The sequence below is a fragment of the Poecilia mexicana genome, unplaced genomic scaffold, assembly GCF_051168715.1.
Source record: "Poecilia mexicana isolate PSO_F unplaced genomic scaffold, ASM5116871v1 scaffold_23, whole genome shotgun sequence".
Taxonomy (NCBI): domain Eukaryota; kingdom Metazoa; phylum Chordata; class Actinopteri; order Cyprinodontiformes; family Poeciliidae; genus Poecilia; species Poecilia mexicana.
Window position 1 is genome coordinate 13,923,316 of NW_028263392.1, and position 22,271 is coordinate 13,945,586.

A 22,271-nucleotide genomic window follows, 5' to 3' on the forward strand; every position below is an offset into this window, starting at 1 on the left:
CGATAAAACAAGATCTCTTTTCAGATAACTGCAACTCCTCAGCAAAGGCATGTTACAAGCTCCCAGATACCTTCCAACACAGGCAATGTGCCAAGTTTAAGCCAACTGATGTTCAGGGATTACAGAAAGGCCACAGAGAACCTGGATGCTTGCCTGTCGCCAACTTGTCAGACAAACACTTGAAAAGTTGGAGATGTGTTTCCTATGAGAAACTGACATTTGAAGCTCCATCCAACAAGAATCTGGTGGATACAAAATGTCCCCAAATGGGCATAAATAATGTAATACAGACAAAACAAAAAACTGTTTTGTGAGAAGAGTCCAATCAAAACAAGATTTTACCATTCGACTTGAATTTAACGCGCCATTTCAACCAAAGGTTTGTAATGCGCTTCCTAACCATTTTTTTATTTGTAAGTATTGATTTTATTTTTTAGCCATTTAGCCAAGACTCTGTAGAACCATTTGTCTCTGCTAATGACATCTTCAATACATTTTTGATTCCAGGCTTAGTTCATGGACTGAACAGACAGAAACAGTTACCAGTATACACTTTGAACTGTCGATTTTATTTTTGAACCATTTTTTAATGGTTCAAAAATAAATTTTTTAATTGTAAAGTGTTGATTTTATTTTTGAACTAATTTTTATTTTAAAGTGCTGATTTTATTTTTGAACCATTTTTTAATTGTAAAGTGTTGGTTTTATTTTTTAACTGTAAAGTGTTGGTTTTATTTTTGAACCCTTATTTATTGTGAAGTGTTGATTTTAATTTTCAACCCTTGTTTATATTGAAGAGTAGATTTTATTTTTGAACCCTTGTTTATATTGAAGTGTTGATTTTATTTTTGAACCCTTGTTTATATTGAAATGTTGATTGTCTGAAAGACCTTAGACATGAATTGACCCATATGGGGATTGAACCGCTGACCTCAGCATTACCAGCACGGTGCTCTATCCTGCTGAGCTAACCTACCTTGGAAATTGTTGAGTTTCCATGGATTTAAGAAGAGCTTACATGATCTTACCACAATGAAGATTTACTGAAAGTGCTTATATTTTAATGTTTTTCAAAACAACATACATAATATTTTATTTTCCAGAGATTTTGTATTTTGAAGTGCTGATTGTATTTTTGAACTATTTTTAATTTTTAAGTGTTGATATTATTTTTGAACCATTCTTAATGTTTAAGTGTTGATTGTATTTCAGAGATATTTTTTTATTTGTAAGTATTGATTTTATTTTTTAGCCATATAACCAAGTCTCTGCAGAACCATCTGTCTCTGCTAATGACATCTTCAAGACAATTTTTTGATCCCAGGCTTAGTTTATGGACTGTAATGTGAAATTAGGCACAAGTTTAAGTTTGACAGTTTGTTCACCAAGTTACTGTTCTCTCTGAGACGATCTGTGGTATAAGTACTTGACATTGTTCCATGCCAATCGTTGACATTAGTCTTTAACAAAATTTGGATCATCTACCAGGAACAATGCAAAGAGTGTGAGTTCCTGTAGTGTAGTGGTTATCACGTTTGCTTTGCATGCAATAGGTCTCTGGTTCGAAACCAGACAGAAACAGATTTTGCAAGGCTTCTGTGGTGTCATGGTCTGTACTCTGATTCCAGGCATCTGAGTACAAGCCTTAGTTAAAACTTTCATGCGTTGGATCTCACATCATCAACTTTGGAACCTCAAACTGAAACAAAGCAAAGAAGTTCAGTTCCTGTAGTGTAGTGGTTAACACGTTTGCTTTACATGCAATAGGTCTCTTGTTCGAAACCAGACAGAAACAGATTTTGCAAAGGTCAACAAGGGTTCTGTGGTGTCATGGTCTGTACTCTGATTCCAGGCATCTGAGTACAAGCCTTAGTTAAAATTTTCATGCGTTGGATCTTACATCATCAACTTTGGAACCTCAAACTGAAACAAAGCAATGAAGTTCAGTTCCTGTAGTGTAGTGGTTATCATATTTGCTTTACACGCAATAGGTCTCTGGTTCGAAACCAGACAGTAATGGCTTTTGTAGGTTATGCATCTCTTGAGGTGCATTGAGACAATAAGAGCCTTCCTCTTTCGTGATGGTTCATTTGCCAATCGACTTCAATGTAGGCTTCTTTGAAATCAAAGCTACTTTACTTCCATTACCATTTGGCAGTTCTATGGCGTAATGCTCAAGGCCCGCGGGCCACATGTGGCCCCCCAGCATTTACCGATGATTGACTTAAAACAGGTTTTGAGCACGAATTGACTACAAACTACATCTCCCATAATGCATTCCGATTGTTATCAGCCAACATTACGGCTTCTCGCCACTAGAGAGCAGCAGAGTCACCTCAAGCTGCTTATTGATTTTCCCAGCGAATAAAACTGAGACATCGACAAGCTAACATGAAAACGTCCAAGAAAAGAAACATCGATTTGCAAGTAAGATTGTGAATGAAGATGTGTGTGAGTTGGTGACAGGGCGGCAGGTCCCGCTAGATGTTATCTTGACCGACAACATAAAAAAAAATCGGTCATGTACTATTTTTATCCGTGAAATTACATTCATATTAACATCGGCTATTTGCATTTTATGCGGTTTAGTTAATATTCACCATGAATCCAGATCCCATCACAAATTAAGCAGATAAATGGATCTACATTTTTCTCGTAGTGACAAAAACCACTGACTGAGGCCCCAATAACTTTTAATAAATTAAATTAAGCGACTTCACTTAAATTAGCATCACTTCACCCGCTGGGGTCTGAACAACTTCCTCCTGGTTCCCATCTGCAGAAAAATCTGCGCTAACTCATCAGTCAGTTGGATCTGTCTGATCCAAACAGATCAACTGAACTCTGACTGTTTTATTTATTTAATTATTTTTATTTTTTGTTGCGTGGTTTCGCTTCTCCGAAACGGACAGATGTTACGTCTGCAGCTCCTCCAGAGCGCCGCTCTCCTGGGTAACGTGCACCAAGAAAGCTCCATTTGTTAAATCCGCTTCTGGCTCCTCAGATGGATTAACACAACGTTGCATTCTCTTTAGTTTTCTCTGGTCTGTAATGGAAACTTGAATTTAACGCTCCATTTCAACCAAAGGTTTGTAATGCGCTTCCTAACCAGACGCTCCAAAGCGTCCGGTCCATAACTCTTCAACACGCTGTCAGCTCCCGGTCAGAAAGACGCATTTAGTTCAGAGACCATGAGATGATATTCAGAAAGGATTTGTTAAATTAATTGATTTCAGTTGCCTCTGAACTAAATGTTTGCTTAAAGTCTATAATGTCTGCCCATGTGACTTGTTTTTATTATTTGTTTGCTTACCTTTAAACACTGATTTAAATATGGTCATTTTTAAACTGAGCAGTAATTTTACATCCATGGAAACTCAAATGTAATATTTAAAACTTCAATAAATAAAATCAGTTATTTAATAATATGAGGTGTTTAATTTATTTTTAACATTGTATTTTTATACATTTATGCTAATGGTGCCCAAATCTAGTTTTCCAGACCATCTGCAGCTTTAGATGCATTCCTTCTCTAACTCACCTGGACCATTGACTCATTATAAACCTCTACAGAACTGAATGAGGGAAGTCAACCTTTTGTCTGGGGGTGTTTTAGCAGGGATGCACTCCTGATTCGTATCGTCAATGTGGCCCGTTGAGGGGGGCCAATATGCTGAAGTGGCCCTCGGTGAAATTGATTTTGACACCCCTGCTCTAGCTGATGTGTCAAATCAGAGATACATTTAGAAAAAATACCAGAGCTCTGTCTGCTTCAAGTTTTAGCCCCTGTGGTATCAAGATTTTCCTGAAAAATCTCAGGTTAGGACTAATATTTTTTGTTACAGAGGAAATTTTTAAAAGACTAATGGTCACTACATCTATGAAAATTAATTTTCACACTTGGGGAACAAAAACACTGACATACTTTAATGTATTTAGGCAAATTCAATCAATTCTGTGATCAGTATTGGGTTATAACATAAAAGTTCAAATAGTTTTTTGGCCCTACTTTGTAGCCCTACTTCAGACTGTTGGTACTCTAAGACCTTTGGCGTAAACCCACGCATGCTGCTGGATCCCCCCACCCCTCACCCTTAAAGCAATGAAGCGCCTCACCTACGACATGTGATTCTGCTGAGCAGCCAGATTCTGCTGCTGCTGCTGCTGCATCAGGAGCTGCTGCTGCTGACGCCGCCGGGCCGTGCGGAGCTTCTCGAAGCGCGCCTCCATCTCCTCCAGCACTTTGGGCGTGTAGCGCACCACCAGCTTCACGCTGTCTTTGGCCGCTTTCAGCAGCTCCACCGCTTTCTCGTGATGCTCTCCTTCTACGCTCTGCAGGGAGAAACGGGGGGATCGGAACAGGTGTCTGTTTCGATATGTTTTTAAAAACACCTCCTCTCACGTTAACGGCTTCAGATTATGAGAGAATGAGCAGGCGGACTCGGTCTGTTTTAATAAATGCTTCTACTGCACACTCAGGACATGCACAGCATTTTGACCTTCATGCAGCTGCTCTCCTAATTGCTCAGACTTGAGATCAAATGCTTCATAAAAAGCTGATGAAAACGCACCAGTAAGAGGACAGAATTTGTTTTGACAGGAAAAAAACAACAACCATAAATCGGCGCGGAGAAGCTTATCTAAAATGTATCTGTCTTTATATGCAGCGTAAAACTGAAAAGATGATCAGACCTACCACGCCGTTGACAGACAGCAGCTGGTCCCCTCGTTTTAGACCACCGTGTCTCTCGGCCACGCCTCCAGGAATGATGCGGGAGATGTAGATAGGTGAGTTCTGCTCCTTGCCGCCCATCACGTTAAAGCCCAACCCTTCCTCTGTTTTGGGAAGCTCCACCACCCGAGGGTGAGAGTGACCTTCGCTGGCTGCAAAGGCTGCAACTGTGGCCTTAAGGAAAGAGGAAAAGAAAAAGTAAAATAGTAGCTGCTAAACAGAGGTTGGTTGGAACGTAGGGCTGCACACAAATGTCCTTTATGTGCATAAAATATTATGTTTAGAAGTTCTTGTGAAACATGCATGAATTGTAACAAACACATTTTTAATCATATTCAGCCATAAACTCATGTTAAACATGTGTGGCTACTAGAGAGATCATTTTGAGTTTTCATTAGATTTAAGCAATAATGATCAATTAATAAGAATGTAAGTCAAGTATATACGTTTTTTTTCTAAATTAAAAACTAAAAGAGTTTAAAAACTAAAACAAGTTTTTTTTTCTTTCTAATTTTTTTTACCTTGACGTTTGTAGAGTTTTTTCTACCTTTCGAAGGAGCTTGTTTTGTGATTTCACCAGCCGACAGGCGGCAGTCTGAGGCTTCAGTGATGCAGCTCGCATGTGAATATTTGTCCAGCTGTTAATAACCGTCATCTACAGCCGCCGCTGTTCATGAAAGCTTTACGAAAAAGTCCAAATCAAGTGAAACGTGTGACGCAGCCATTCAAAGATGTTTTTTATGACAAAGCGACAGGGTTTAGTCAGGGCTGGGGGGGTTTTATATTCAACGTGAGAAGTTTCAGGCTTTCTGTGCACACGGATTAGCACATCTAAGTTCAGGACGATGAAGCTGCCAGACAGCTTTCCCCCTCGTTATCTCCACCAGCTGTGGGGTTCCTTTGAACCGCAAGCCTTTCGCTTTCAGAACAAAGCGCCATGGATCTTTTTAGCCGAGCCTAGGGAAGTTAATGGCAGAAATACACTGAAAGAGACACTCCTTTCCCACTGTTTCCATGGGAGCTTCTGTGTTAAGTCAGCACCGTTTATCATAGCTGAGACATCATTACAATGTTAAAAACATAAAGGAGGGGTGTGTCAAATTTTTGCAGATGTCCCATCTACTTTGAGGCGCCACAGCTTGCCAGTCTTTGCTCATACTTCAATCCCCAGAGTGTCCAGATCCAAATTAATTTCCGGTGAAACTGTTTCCCTAAATGATCTCTCTTCCCCCCCTGCAGCCTGTTTTATTGAAGCGATCAAAAAACGTAGCAAATGCCGCTTCCTCCTGTTTCCTCTCTGTTCTCCGCCATGTCTGTGTCTGCGTCTCCTCTTTCGCCCTCCGCGTCCCACCGTGAAGGCTGCTTCTCAGCATGCACACCGTCGCCTCCCAGAACTCGCAGCGCATCGACCTTCACAACTTTATCTGGGTTTCTGCAAACAAAAACATAATCTGGCAGATGGCCGGCGCCTCCCGAACACAGGAGGGATTTAAATGAAAGGCTTGCCGGAGGACAGGCGCCCTGCACTGTACATGCAAGTATAGCTTAGAGTATCACTTTATTTTTAGCCTCCATCTCTCTCTCTCTCTTTTTTCCTGAAAAAATACCAATGAGTAATCGATTGGATTAATGAGGCCCTAAAAGAGGGATGTTCAGGTTAAACACAGGTCTGAACTGCCAAGAGATTTGCTGTCTTTGCTTCATGAAATACTTAGGAGGCAGAAAATAAATCAAACAAGGTCAATAAAGGATTTTTTTTTTGTTTGCAATTCAATTTCTAGCAACAACTCCAGTTTGCAATGCATTTCGTTTTGCTTTCCAGTCGGCTGTTTGTGGATGCTCGCCATTTTCATCTCATTCAACACGGTTTCACAAAAAGCAAAAGGTAATCGGCTCTGCAGCTTTCTGGAAAAACTCTCCTTTCAGGGAGTCTTTTTTTAATGACTGTTCCAAAGAAAAGACGTTCAATTTATCCATCTGAGAACATCAGATGTGACAGACGGAGGCGAGGAAGAGAGGGCTGATGGTGCTTCTTTGCTCCAGCTGGGGTTTTTCCACAGTGATGGACCAGGGTTGGTGCTGAAGCCTGGTTTTAATTGAGACGTTAAATAAAGCGGCTTATTTCAGCACGACAGTCAAATGGAGTAACGACGCCTCGAGGAGTCTTACGTTGATGTATTTGAGTTGCTTAGTAACGCACGATCGTGGGTTAACCCCTTCCTTGCCCCCTCACTCATAACATTACTTGAACTCCAGTGTGAATGTGATTTTTAATGGACAAATAAGAAACTAACTGAGCAGCTCTAATTTTAACTGCATTCATACTCAGACACACTTTCTTTGTTTTGCTCTTCCAGCCTTTCCACTCCTTCCACCCACTTATCACGATGTGTTGAAGAGGAGTAGACTCAGCTGGACCCCGAACTAATGAGGGACACTGAGCCTGGCTCTTATTTCATGTTTTTGCCTACTTTCACTATCCTCTCCCTCTGCTTCACATAAAACCTCAGACACCTTCATCTCTTTGCTTTAAAGTCTCTGGGGTTTGGTCCCTGTTTGTGCACCGGGTATGTAAAGCTACCAATGATGGTAAAACAAAGACATCTGGTGCCAGAGAGTGAGATGGATGTTCTGTAAGTGCAAACAGATTTGAAAATACAAAGGAAATGTTACTTTCATCTTTGAGATTATGTCTAAAATCCAAATGGCAACTGATTTTCAAAGGTGGTTTCAGCTTCTCGGTCATTTTCGCTGCCCTGTGATTTGAGCTAATCTGGTTTCATTGTGGGTGGAGGAGCCCATTATTTGTGTTGGCGTGTGCATGTGTTTGTGTGGCCGTTCTCAACCCACACACCTCTCTGCCATTTAATCATCAAATCAGCAGCATTTCAGTACAGCCGGTTCGTTTCCCCCCCCTCAGTTTTCCTTTCAGACTTTGTTTTTTGCTTTCATGATGAGCTTTTTAAACCATGTCTGTTTTTTGAGGCATTTTAATTAATCCTATCCGATGAGTATTGTTGCTCTACTGCTCACAGCTCAGTTATTCCCAGAGCTTTGACTGGAATCAGACCTGCCAGTCTGTCTGCTTCATATTCAGCCAGCAGCCGTTATTCCCGAGCGTCCCTTCCTTCAACGTTCTGCCTTCACCTGTCTTTATGTTCAACCCCATGAACCCCCAGCCATATTTTAAGTGACAGTAGTGAACCTGTTATTCATTGGTAGCTTTTCAGTTTGGTTCAGTAGAGCTGGAATCCTCAGTCCATTATTTGACGAGAAAACGGATAGAATAGCTTGAAGTGTTCCTCTGGACTTTATGCAGAAATGCCTGGCAAACGTTTGATTGCTCTTTAAACTCTTCTTCATTTAATCACTATTACAACCATAAAATCCAGTGTAATTCATTGACATTTTACACAGTGGATAAGTGAATAATCAGCAGCAGGTCTTTGGGGATTTGTCTCTGCCAGCGTTGCACATCTAGACAGAATTTGTTGCCGTTTCTTCTTGGCAAAATAGTTAAAACTCAGTTAGTTTAGACACTGTGAGCACCGTTATCCAGAGATTCTGTCATGGCCTTAGTACTGAACTTGAACTAGGCCATTCTTTAACACATTAACTTTTGTTAACTCCTACAGAAACACTGTGATGCAGTATGAGTCTTGTTCTCTGAAATGTTTAAGCATCATGAATTCATGGACTGAATCCCCGTTTTAAATCCTTTTCTTCATTCATCTTCGTCAGTTCAGTAGGATGTTCATGATTTTTGGCTAATACAGCAGGGTGACTCCTGTGTTATTAATTTGCATCTGCAGATTTTTTTATTTTATTTTTATTTTTTGAGGGGATCAAATGTTCCTCAGGTACTGAAATACCTAAGGTAGCGCTTTATCATTTGATGTCAGCACGTAGCCCTTGGTGCAGCCACTTATGCTTCGGCCCAATTACACACATTCTCCTAATGAGGGTCATTAAGAAGGAGGCTAGTTTGTTAATTTTGTTCCAAACGGCTACTGGTGAAGATATCGCCGGCTAATGTGATTTACAGATAATTCTCCGGTCATTATGTGAAACTCTCGGCTACAAAGCGTGCCGTTTTGGTTTCAAACAACGGCCGCCGTCGCGGTAACCCTCCAGAGCGGTCCTTACCTTCGCCGTGGCTCTCGCCTGGTACTCCGGGCAGCCGTTCACTGTGATCGTTTCGTGCATGTACTGGTAGACCTGGAGGAAACGAAGACAGACGTGCGGTGTAATTACACACGACTTTAAAAAAGCATAAAATCACTACTTTCTACGACCGACTTCCTTCACAGCTGGCCTCACAGGCTCAGATTTCACCGCAACCATCTGACTGATGGGGGGGGAAATAGCGTTCTATGATACCTTTAAAACATTTAATTATCTAAATAACAGGATGATTGTCTTGCCTTAAAAAAAGCAGGTTTGTTAGATAACATCACACCATGCATTATAAATTGTCGTTTGATTTTTGCGTCTGTCTTAATTTTAGTAAACATGGCAGGAAGCCTGCTGTTTGCAAAGCCGTTTTAAATCCACTTCGATTATTCTTAGTTGGTGTTTCATGACTGAAAGTGGTTTTTTGACCTCGGCCACCGACTTGGGTTGCTGAGTTTCCAGTTGAATGAAGAAATAAAAGGATTCCTGCCAGTTTGATGAAGCAGATGGAACCGAGGCAGACGGCTGACCTCTCCAGTTAAATCCTGGCTTCCAAGACTAATTTACAAATTAAATAACTTGAAAAATTGAGGCTGATTAAGCTGGGTTTTAAATACATAGCAGTAAAATTACAGTATTTTTATTAGAATATAATAGAATAGAAATATTCTTTATTTGCCCCTCAATTCTGGTGTGCAAGCAGAAAGGTTGCAGACAAGTTGAAGCATGCAGAGACATTTTATGGGAACATCAAATACAAGATGCTGTAGAATAAGGAAGAATTGTGCACAATTAGTAAAAATGGCACACAGTGGGATAATAATGTACACACTTTGACCGGAGAAGCTGAATAAAATTCCTACAATTAAATAATTATTTACTTTTGCTGATTTTTAACCAAACTTCTACACAGCAATATTTGGGCTTTAAACACACGGAGCTGCTGCTTCATCGGACTTCAGTAGATAAATGTAGCAGTGAAAATTGATGTATCCATCGCTGCTGTTATCGGATGAGCAGTCTGAGTTGGATAGATGCAGAAGTTTAAAAATGATTGATGAGCCGATGATAAAACCTCGCAGCTCGGATGGGATTTGCTGAGCCGGTGCAACCAACTTGATTAAAACCGTACATTTCGCAAAAGATTAGAAGATTCCGAACGATTCTGCGCCTCGGCACATCCTAGTGCTTTAAAATTACACTCGTATCAGTTGCAGTCAATTAAGCAAGCGAGCCAGGCAAAATGTGTTGAAAATAATGAAATGGATCATTTCTCAGAATATTAGATTGGTGGCCCGGATTCAGATTTCGATCACTTTCCTCCTGCTCAGAGACGTTGTGTGTTTCACATCAGAGCAGAGCAGCTTAGCGGAAACGAGCAGATCGGGCAGCTTTGACGTACAACATCACAAAGCTCTCAGTTTCCTGAATCATCAAAGACACGTATACTTAAAGGATAGAAACGCTGAGATATTTTTGTGTTGGGATCTCGGAGTGGGAGAAAAACATATCCCCCAGCTTCTGTCTGCTTGTGTGCCTATGGATCTCAAAGACCAAATGAGCGGCTTCTTGAGTGCGCAGCTCTTCATCTCAGACCGCAACACATTCTGTTGAGTTTACGGCTCTCTGCGAGAAAACGAGCCCGGCAGTTCACACATGCACACAGTTTCAAAATACCACTTTTTTTTTCCTGAGGTCTTTTCCACCTCTGCACTTTTTGAGGCTGAGCTCAGCTTTTTAAATCAAATGAAAGGCTTGTCTTTCTTTCTACTTCATATGCAGCCTATTATTCCGTTTTTTTAATCCCTTTCTTTGAAACCCAATCGTTGACACCATTTAGAGCTATTTATCTGCTTCTCAGCAGCTCCACTTTCGCCAAAACGACGGCAGCTTCATCTAGCTGTTACCGTAATGCCTTTAGCGCCTTTAAACCTCCGTCTCGATTGTGCAAAATGTTTATTAGCGGTCCCGTTCAAGCATGACAGGAATGCCACAGATAAAGCTTACGCAATACTTGGTATCTGCTGTCTGAGAAAAGGTGGCACGGCAGCGAACACAACGGCGAGAACGGGAGACTTTCTGGTCTCACTGGGTGCATCACCAACCTCTACTTTTATAACACCCACATGCCATTTCTTTGGTAGGTGTTGCGTTATTCAGGTTGTATGAATTTATACGTTTTTTTTCCACAATTTAAACCCTTTTGATCTGGGAAGGAGTTGAAATCACCAGCAAGAGATTACAGTTTTGAGTTTTGACACGCTGCCAAGTTTTCTTCCCTCCGTGCAACATGAGTGTATTTGGTGTGTGGAGGTGGATAAGCGGTCTGAACATGTGGACTGCATCTAACCCTTTACGCTGAGGCACGCCACACTATGTGTTGCTTCTTTTGATGAAAACATCTCTGCTTTATTAAGTCGGTTCATTGCTGTTGGTTTAGATGAGACGTATTCCTGTTTGCTTTGCTGCCTGCAGTCAGTAAAATAAACAGTAAATCTGTGGAGCACAAAATGAAGAACAGGGTTGAGAGAAGACATGAGCCTGTACATAATAGGTTCATGAACTCCAGGCCTATCAGCAGAATTCAATACAGAAGGATCTTCGTCCCAGGTGATTCTTTTTGTTGTAAATCCTGCAGGTGCAGTTGTTTTCTTTTTCTTCTGAATAGCTAAAATGTTCACCACCTTCCGCAGAAGGTCTTTTTTCCCCCCTCTGCAAATAGTTCTGTACTTTGAGAATGCAGTGAAATTCCCTCTGACTTGAATTTATGCAAATCTGCAGTGTGTTTTAGTGCATTACGATCCTTGGGTGCTTAGATTTTGGTCTTTATTATTGCGTGTGTCGATTATTTTCCCTCTTCATTTCAGGTTTATTGTTGTCATGTTTGTTTATTCCTTTGTGTTAAATTTCTTAGTTTATTTTTCGCTCCTTTCTTTATGTTTGGATTTATTTCTTAAATCTGTGTTAGTTTTTGGTTTGTAGTTCCTTTAGTCTCAGTAACAGCGTTAATAAGCCTTTTCCCCGTTTGCCTGCTGTTCCACATCTCCTCTGATTAACTTATCTGTTAGTTTTCACCCCTGCCTCAGTATTTAAGCTCCAGGTTTTGTTGGATTCCTCCGTTACGCTGTCTGTACCTCATACTTTACCTCATTGTTGGAGAACTCCCGTTTTTTGCCAGTTTTCTCTAACCACATCACGACACAGTGAAGATTTTCAGAAGCAGACGGCCAAGCTCAGACTCTCTCTTGTCCAAACTGAGCAACATGGTGCCTTTCACAAAAAATTTCAACTCAAAAATACGTTGTTACTCACATACAATTTCACATTATGATTAATGACGGATCTTTAAATTGAATTGTGTGCCTCCTTGTCACAATACGAATTCAAAGCTACAAGGCAAAGAGAAAAGATTTTAAAAGGGTTCAGCAGAGTAATGTTCGCTTGCTTTGAATTTGTTAGAAAATTGCTTATTCTGTTTAAACATTAGCTCAGTAAGAAACACACACTGTTGACAAACTGTGGTGGTCTAACAAGTATACTAATTAGAAAAATCTGAGATTAAAAACCAATCTGAGGCTTTAAAGATGAAAAGAGATTTTGCCAGTTCCAACGTTTCTGGGGTGGGACTCGCATATCATCGCCCCGATTTCCTCTAATCTATCATTTCTAGCAGGGTAGCTCCTCCAGTCATCTCGATTTGCGTCCTTCCCATCCCATTTGCAAGGCTGATTGACCCTGAGGACTCGCTCCTAGTGATGCAGCGCGACTACAGCACATGAAAGGCTTCCCCCGCCCTTCCTGTCATTGCAGAGCGTGGCATGGAAAGACGACCACCTCATCAGACTCCATCTCTTTGTCATTTGCCCAAACGCTGCTGAGGCTGCTCTTTTCCTGCTCGTCATTCTTCATATTGACGGCCAGCTTGTCATCTTTAACAGGGCGGAGTCGTGTTTTGCACATTTTTCTGCCTCGCCAGTAAAAAAAAAAACGCCGACAGGATTTTGGAGTTGATCTAAAGACTTGATTAGTGACTCCATCCTGTCGGCTTTAAGACTAAGAAAAGACAACACCTCCCTGGAAAAAAGTCTGATTAGCTTTCTTCTCATTCAGCAAATAAATGCAATAAAAACGTGGAGAAAGATGGATCTGCTCGTTTTTTAAAGATTTTATCAAATTTGTTTAGCAATTGCAATGAATTGTAAAATGCAGAAGTCAGTTTCCTTCTGTAACCAATTAGTTTTTCTTCATAACCTTCGTCGCTGCAGCTCTCTGAGAACCGCTGCTGGTTTCCCTGGCGACTGCGTTTAGTCGGGTCTTTGGAGGTGAAGCTCATTGCGACTGCTGCTGGTCAGCCTGCTGCTGCTGCTGTCATCGGGGGTTTTTGAGTCTCCGTGTCGTTGCTCTCCCGTGCCTGGCACCGAGACCGGTCGGCCGAGCCTCTGGTGCCAGGACGCGCCGGGGTTGAGCTGACACGGAGCCGAGCCGGGCTCTGCGAGAGGAAAGGGCCAGTTCTGTGCTCCTTTATGTCACTTTGACGGCGGTGGAAGTTTGATAGAATATATATGGCTCTTTTTGAATCCAGTAGTATTGGAAACATGTTCATTAATGTGAAACAGTTGTGATTTTTATCAAAAATCAGCTCGTTTATAGATTTTAGACTTCATTTTAACTGTCGGGACATTTCACACTGTAGGTGAGGCGCAAAAAAAAAAACAAGTGCAGGATCCCACACTGTTTGTGAGTAATCTACGCACTTTTCCTTAAATGCTAATCAAACAATTTGTTTAATGTTGAAGTCGACTCCGCAGCCAGACAGTCCTCATTCACAAGTCTCCCAGCATCCTGGATTCTTTCATTGCGTGCTGCCAACACTTTGTGTCGAGTCCTAAAAATATCACAAGTCTGCCGATGGTGTCTTTGCATGGAAACCAGACCCGTTTTCTGTCAATTCTGAAACATGTTGCTCCCTAATTTATGTCCCACATGAGCAGTCAGTAAAACATCTCACGTTAGAGTTTAAAAAAGCCCCTTTAACCATAAGTGCAGTTATAAATACTTAACGGCACATGCAGGATTCTGTGAACTCCAAAGAGTTCACCGATTCGTTGTAAAGTCTATCAGGTTCTCCTCATTATCCAAATTACAACTTAAATTTAATTAATAGTGGCTGCATGTTCTGAGAGCGTAAAGCACCCGGCTAAGGTTGGAGGAAGGTCGACTTGGTGGATAATGTGAAACTCCCTCCAACATACTGATCGACTCCACCAATCCGGCTCCAAATTACATTTTGACTTTGTTTGTAATTAACTTGCAGATAGAGTCCTTTTCAGCGCCTGTTACCTGTTTTCCTGCTCTCTAATGCTACCGTTTGCTTCTTAAACTCGTGTCACCGTGAGATGCTATGGTATATTACAACAGGCAGGACAGTAAATATGCAGGATCTGTGGTTATGGGCCTGCGTGGCGGCAGCACGAGCAGAAAGGCTCCTGTTTGCTTTTTACGCCTGTCCTGTTGATGAATGAGGTTACAGCCATGAATCAGCTGGGGGACGTTTTGGACGGATCTCGAATGGAAACGGAAAGGCAAGATTTAGAATTCACTCCGTGATTTGCTCCAGAAGAAGGAAATTATAAGCAACTTCATTAAAATTAGCTTATCAAGCCTTTATAATAATATTTTTTTAAAATCGCAGTTTCCTACCACCAGTTAAAAATAAAATAATCAAATAAACCCCAGGGTTCTGCCATTAATATCTGACTTTTTAAATATGCTTCAGTCATTTCATGATTGATGTTGCACAGCAGTGACTTAAAGGTATAATGCATACTTTTTTTTAATAGCGTATTCAATCAGGTTGGAAATTAATACCATAAACCCCCCTTCACCACACTGCAGATCATCTAATTCCATCAACAGCCGCTAAAATCGGTAACAGATGTAAACGCATTAAATGTAACTTATGGTTTCTCTATTTGGACTCTGAAATTAGAAATTCTGCCATCAGAGTCATAGAAATGAAATGATGCCCCGTGAAGCCGAGTTTCGATTAAACATGGCTGCTGTGCTCAGAAAATAAAATGAAAAGTGCAGGAATGAGCTGTTTGGTTAAACCAGATGCACACAAGTTAAGTTTCCAAGCAGGTTCCTTTAGTGTTTGAATAACTGCTGTGGACATTGCTAATCATAGGTACCCTGGTCATCAACCTGAGCACAAAAACTAGCAAATGCCACTTTCTAACTTGCAACTGCAACACAACTAGAGTAAAACAAACTTCAACTTCTGAGACAGAACTTGAACTACTTCTTATCTCGCCATGTAGCTTAAAAAAACTTTATAACTAAAAGGAGTTCTTGAAATATAAATTTCTCTCACATCTATGAAATGTGTCACTCATGACAGACATCTGTTTTGTGTTTTTTCATGTCCCAAAGTGGTCAAATACTTTTTAGCTGGGTTCATTACAAAATAGGTCAGGCTGTCCTGCCGCTGGAGCACCTTGAGGTGAACGAATCTTTATCTGTACAGACTGTCTGTCTACAATAGCACAAGAAGTAGTACTTTTTAATATTGGGTCATCACTACAGCATATATAGTATATAAACTCCATGTTGTATATATGTGATACAATTCTATGATTTATAATGATCAGAACGAGACATATATCGCTTATGCTACAGCGTCAAATCTGTAAAAAGAGGTGCGGAGTTGTAATTTACTTAAAGCCACATATCTTTGTGAAAATAAATACAGAAAAGATGCTCAAAAATGTGACAAATATCAGGAAGAGCAGCAACAACATTCACCGTAAGGAGAGTGAAACGTCAAACACATTTCATAAACATGCAGGGAAACATAATCTCTGAATTTATCTGTTTTTGGGTTTTTTTTACTAACTGGAACAATAAATCAAGCTTTGCTGTTTCATTTAAGTTTCTTAAATTCAAAAATGTGCAAATTGGACTTAATCTAATTATAAAATGGGTAAATACCCAATTTAATGGCAAACAAAAGCAAAATGATTTATGTGCTCAGTTATTTTGTCTTTTTCTATTTTACAATTGGTAAAGTAAGGTCACCAGCAAAAGGAGAAGTCCTGCCTCACCTCTCTGATTGCTGTGCAGAACTCGCTCTGCAGAACCTTCTTCAGAGACTGCAGCTTATGGCCGGGAACGTCTCCTGATTCCTGCAGCTTCTCCAGCAGCTCGATCGCCCGGGCAACATCTGGCAGGAGGAGGAACGCAGAATTGGTTATAACTGAGGATATATGTGTGTGGGCACTCTTAGCAACAGGGAGAGTTTTAAAAAAAAGTCAATTACATTAACAGCACAGCAATGACAAAGGCGCTGGAGCGAATCAATGGATGCCATAATGGAAATAGACTCGGTCAAAGCTGGCAATTGCAAGGATGATGGAGTAGGAATGAAATCTGTGAATCATTTGCATTGACTCAGGTTTATTCACAGAATGACAGGGAGCAGAACAAGGTAAAGGGTTTAATTTAAAGTGAACTCTTCCTGAAAATTGTGAGGCTACCAACTTCGCTCTTCTGTGCCTGCTGACGTAGCCTGACAACTTGATTTACGTTGGTCAAAGGGAAAACGGATGAAGATCGGAAAGAAATCACGAACAAATAAATGCGAATCGCAAAACATGAGATAAACGACACGGAGCTGAAAAGGTACGCTGGCCTTCGCTCAGACTTACAAAACACTTAAAGAGGCTAAATCTTAGAAATCCATCATTGCATAATCTGCTAATTAACTAAAAATACCATCCAAAACCACAATTCCCCAGAGACTTCAGCACATTTTTTGCTTTTAATTAAGCAGTCAACATGTTTTATATATTGCTTTGCTTTCCTTGTATTGGTGGAACCTTATTCTTATTCTTACTATCAAGTTGCGTAAATCACCATTGCAACCTGCAGAATACACACCACAGAGAGAAAAGCATTTAACTATTCTTCCCATTTGTATTTTTCTGTGTTTTGGTTTAACAAACTAACTGACTTTCAGTAGATGCATGAATAAAACTGAGTTGCTGAGCAGAGGATCAGTCCAGGACAAAACAGTCTAGTCGTTTAGTCTGATTTTTCTCAATCCAGTTGATTCTTTTGACCTCTACATCCCTGTGTGAATATGTGCCAGATTATTTATGACCCTTTGTAATGGCCCATTTGAACCTGCCTTTTATTACAGCCAGTTTGAATTACTGCGAAAGATCTGTTTAACACTTTCTGTTCTGAATCACAGAGCATATGGTGGAAATTTTACAATACATGAAGTTATATCCTTCCTGTAATGGATCCTCACATTCGACTTTCGGCGTAAAACTGTGCAGATGGCTTTGGTTGCTTTAGCCCCTGCAGTCATACGGCTAAGTAACATTCTGCTCCTCTTTGAAGGACTTCAATAGCAATAGGGTTTCAGACCGTTTTACAGACTGTTTCCCCTGCATGATGTAGTCTGAGGGAAAACTGCTCACAGCAAGGTCTGTGGGTCAGAAGGTAGCCGTGAAAAACTCCTGTTGTTTTTCAGAACCACTGCTGGGAGCGGAAAATGTCAGAGAGAGACGCCCGAAACTCTGCGTGAAAATGAAAAAAAGATACGCCTGCAGCTGACCAGCTTGAGCTAAACTGATATCATCTGGGTAAAGAAGGATTTCGATGAGATTTGTAGTAATAATACTTTCAATCGAGGTAAAAGGGTCACATTTTTAACCCTTTCTCTCAAAATCCAAAAAACTCTTATTCTCAAAAGCTCTTAATGAGCTGGCGGGCTTCCAAGCACCAAGGGCAAAGCTGTCTGGGAGTGTTCTGAGCATTTCTGTCTCATTAAACAAAGGTGAAAGGCCAGCGAGATGTATTTTTCTGTCTGCCTCTTTCTGCTCATTAACACACTTTACATAATCGGCATCAAGACCCTGCACAGAACTTCAGAGACGGATATTGCAAATATTATTTTTTTATTGCTGATCATAAATGACAGCTGGACGTTTCTGGATATAAGCTTTCCGAGTTAAAATAGGGCAATCGGGAACTCCCGTTTGCATCATCAGACTCAGAGAAGATGTGCAAATCCACGAGGGAGAGTTCAGATCCTTTCATCCACACCAGGCTTAGCATGATTATTAATTTACAAACTAATTTTTTCAAACATATTCTTAAATCTGAAGCATGCATAAAGAAATGTAACTAAAGTGTGTGCACACACCAGAAGCTGTGCACACTAACTTAGACATTTATACGCTCATCTTCTGCATGATTTAATGACTCATTTGAACATAAACTCTTATATCTGAGTAAATGTCCCTTAGGAGGTTACATCTCAATCACTGTATTTTGAAGCCATCAACAGAATTTAGTTGATTTTCTTGCAGGTCGTGACATTTTAAATACAGTCGCGCATTTCAAATGTCAAAATCTTCACCAGTGTGTGTTGAGATCATTGGTCACTAATGCTTTTCAAGCTTCTGGTTATTCAGGGATTAGTGAAGTTAATTAAAACTGTGCATCCGATACTTGTTTTTAAAATGAATTTTTTTCTATATAAATGTTTTTAAGTCATTCTAACTTTAAAAAGAAAAAAAAAGTCAAGCCCTCTTATCATAATGGATGCACATTTCTGAATGAAATTTGCATAAAACAATGATTTAAGTACTGAAATGTATTTTAGCTATAATAGTACTAATTTTAAAACAATGACTGCATTACAGAAGTAGATAGTCAATCTAGTTTCAGCTCCTGTCTGCAGATTGTTGACCGTCAGCCAGCAGGCCTTAATATTCCATCAGGCTCGCAAAGTATTAAATCACATCCCATAGAGGAATGAGTTGTAACCCAGCTCTAAAAAGGTTAATGATAGCACCACCGTAGCCAATCACATCACTTCATCAGGCCCGACTCGCACACAGACACGTCGCAGCATTTCTAAGTTCCCTACCTGGTGAGCTCAATAAAATCTCACATCTGGAAATGAATGAACTGCACCTATATTTTATAATACAGATTATATATAGAGAGGTTTTCCAATTTCCACTTTCCTCTAAGGTCTGGCCTGCCGACTTATTTTTTCTCTCTTTTGGACTATAACACATAAGAGAGTAAGAAAATGTGCAGCAGGTTCTTTGATGGAGTTCGAATCCAACATAAAATGAAGGAATTGTAAGATTATCCCTTTTCTCTGTATCATATCAGATGTCCTTAATCTTTATTTGATTTTTAAAAATAAAAGTGAACATGGTGGGAGCGATAAAAGCCACTCTGTAAACTGATTCCTGACCAAAGTATTTCCCTCAAAATTGTGATTTTCCATATGCAGGCAATTGCATGCTGCAAGTGAAGCCAGTTTACATTTATTCTTTAAATGTAGTAAACAATGTTTTGCTATAAAAATGTCCATCCAGTAACAAAAATAACACAATCCTGCTCAGCATGTGGCACCATTTCGCTATTTTACTCTTGTATAAAAGCAAATGCCAGTTGCAGGCTGGTGGCCAGGCCGCACTAAACAGTAATAAACTGTTTCGGTTTACCTCTGTGTCGCTCCGAGGCGAACCCAGACGTGGTGTAACGTCTGCTGGGTTATCCTCTGCTCAACACAAACAATAACGCATTCATGCAAATCTCGACACGGTTCGAAAAAGCTTTCGTTTTTCTGGTTGAATTTTAGCTTTGTTGTATTTGTGTTTGTTCACATCACTAGAGCTTTTGTTTCACGTTTATGTAAAAAAATAAAAACGCCTGAACTCAACCTGCCTTGCATCAGTAGGTTAGGTTGGATGTGATGGTTTAGGGAATATGTTAGGCGATTTCTTTGGAATTCTGGGAAATTATATCTTATATCTGAAGTTACCCAAAAAGTGAAACTGCTAATCAATGGCTGGGATCCTGAACAAGCTGCCTAATATGTTGGTAAATGTAACATTTAATTCAAGTATTTCTTCTGTCCCTTTGAAGTGTACTGGTAAAACTTGAGTCAGCTTTTTTTTAATCCGCTGATAAAGAACCGAGTGCTTATCTTAGCTCCTCTGCAGATTTCACGATATATTGGCAAACAGATGAATCTGCAGCTGTTTGATGTTCCCATACAGAACATTACAAGACATTTAACTAGGCTGGTTGCTGCTGCAGTTCTGTTTTTCTTCCTCCTGTAAACAAAATTGGGAATTTTTCCCTTTGATTATTTTAATTGGTGAATTTTTAATGATCATGCAGCATTTCTAAAAGTACTTCAAGTGAAAAGCCAGATGGTTTTGTATGAACCTGATCCTGTTTGGTTCTGGTCCTGATTGTCTCTAAATTCAGCCTTTAAGAACTTTTGTTCTTATTTTGGCCACGGCTGAAACACACAAATCTCTTCGCTTGGTGTTTTTGCAAAGAAAATAAAACCATTTTTTCGTCTTTTACTGCCTCGCTGTGCAATCCCAACTGTAGGTCAGAATAGGATATGCACGGTACAGTAAACTAGAGGAAAAACACCATAATTTCACATTATTATGATTTTTACACAAAGACGTGCAGCAAAAATCAATATAACGAGTGCTAACATTGTTCCAAACAGCAGATTTTCTCAGCGAGGGAAAAACGCCGGTCTCCTTTCACCTACACTTATCTGCCATCTATGGAAAATGTTAGGATGAGTGCAGCATCTATGTATTTTTTTCTTTGTTAACCAACTTTATGAATCTCTGAAGCATGGGCTGCACTCTCTCAAGGCAACTCTTGACAGAAAAGCTCTAAAATATCCATCAGTTTCTTCGTGATTTCTTTAATTTCAAGAACAATGCCTGAAAGGTATATTAGGATTTTTAAAAAATCATGAGTTGAAGCTGAAAGTCACTTTGCGACAACTATGTCACGCTCCATAAAGCTACAGCTACACTGAGCTGTTGCCACGTATCAGACGTCTTTTCTGTTTCTGTCACTCTAATGAATCAAAAGTGAGAAAATTACATATATTTTTAGCCAATAAAATTACGCAGATTTTGTTTTAGTCGTCACATGACTGTCTGAAGGTTTCACTCTGTTTTCCAAGATTGCCAGTTGTGAAAAAAGCCTTTTAAAGTTTAATTACTACCCTTTCTTAGATTGTTCTGTCAAGAATTTGAGAGATTCTCAGACATTAATTGTACAAAAAAGGGAGGAAAAAAGTATAAAGGTGATTGCTTTTTTCCCCCCTTGTGTTTCTTGCAATATTCTGTTTCATGGCCTATGAAAGGTTTCTGGAAAACAAAACGAGTCGTGGTGTTCTTGCTGTGTTCAAAAGAACATCAAAAAGAAGGTACAATTTTGAATTTGCCCTAAGGAGTTGATGACGTGTTCTGAAATCTCAACCTTTCTTCCTCATCTATCACGCAAAGGTGACATTTAAATGACAAAGACATTTTCAACATGTAAAATAAATGTAACCAAGCTAGCTGGTTAGCAGCCTTTGTAATCCGTCCATCCACTACCGCTTCATTTGTGATTTCATCCACTGGTACACATAACTAATTAATGACATCGTAAGGAAGGAACAGTGTGTGAAAAGACAACATGGCAGCCCTCAGCATAAACACAACTTATTTAAAAGTCAAGTCAAAATACAAATGGGTGGGCGTTTCCAACATTTTTCATGTAACACTTTTTCCGCATCTCCAATGGAAAGCTGAATGAAAAATGGGGATGTAGTGCGCCTGCTGTGTTGCAAAGCAGATTAAAAGGAAGACGTCACTCTGAGATTTCAGTGCACATCATCGGCGAACCCCGAGCCTGCAGGAACGTTCAACTTTTTTGTCTCATCTGTCTTGCAAATGTGACGATTAAATATTGAAGGCAAAGGCATTTACAGACGCAAAACAAGGATGGATCTATTTCTATTGTCAGTTGCCTAGCAACAGTGTTGATAAGCAACAAGAGATTTACATCACCTAAATGGCAAATTGATTATAGTTTTCTCTGTTGGAAAAATGACCTCATGACTGACTGAAGCATCAGCAGATAAACAGTTTCTTTTTTTTTTTTCATATGCTGAGATTTTTTTCTGGCTGTCTTTACTAACCATGTAAAATATGGAGTTAAAGTATCTGTAAGCACAATAACTCATCCATAATCTAGATTATTCGCCGCAAATCAAATCAAAAACAATTTTTTTTTTAACCTCAGCACATCCTAATAAAGAGTCTGTAGAATAAAAGTTAGAGGTGCATGCCGACACGAGTTTCCAGTCTCCCTTCCACCTGAAATGATGAGAGTTTTTAGTTTTGATTAGATTTTTTTGTTATTTGATCTGCTGATTACTGATTAGAGAAAAATTCAATTTCTGGGAAACTTCTGATTTGTGCGTCTCTCATAAGAAGACAGGCTAAAGAGGAAAATAACGAGG

The 22,271-nt window shown here is 39.9% G+C and overlaps 1 protein-coding gene and 1 non-coding gene across 2 annotated transcripts in view; one reads left to right on the forward strand and one right to left on the reverse strand.

Annotated features, from left to right (window-relative positions):
• Positions 1 to 22,271, reverse strand: part of lin7a (lin-7 homolog A (C. elegans)) — a 30,709-nt gene that overhangs the window by 2,260 nt on the left and 6,178 nt on the right. Inside the window, exons 2-5 of the mRNA XM_088003315.1 lie at positions 16,009 to 16,127; positions 8,879 to 8,950; positions 4,697 to 4,906; positions 4,117 to 4,332 (exon numbers count right to left, since the gene is read on the reverse strand). Of these exons, the coding sequence (XP_087859441.1) occupies positions 4,117 to 4,332; positions 4,697 to 4,906; positions 8,879 to 8,950; positions 16,009 to 16,127 (617 nt within the window). The remainder of the gene's footprint in view (positions 1 to 4,116; positions 4,333 to 4,696; positions 4,907 to 8,878; positions 8,951 to 16,008; positions 16,128 to 22,271) is intronic.
• trnaa-ugc (transfer RNA alanine (anticodon UGC)) lies at positions 1,509 to 1,581 on the forward strand. Its single transcript has one exon. It is a non-coding gene; the product is annotated as a tRNA-Ala (tRNA).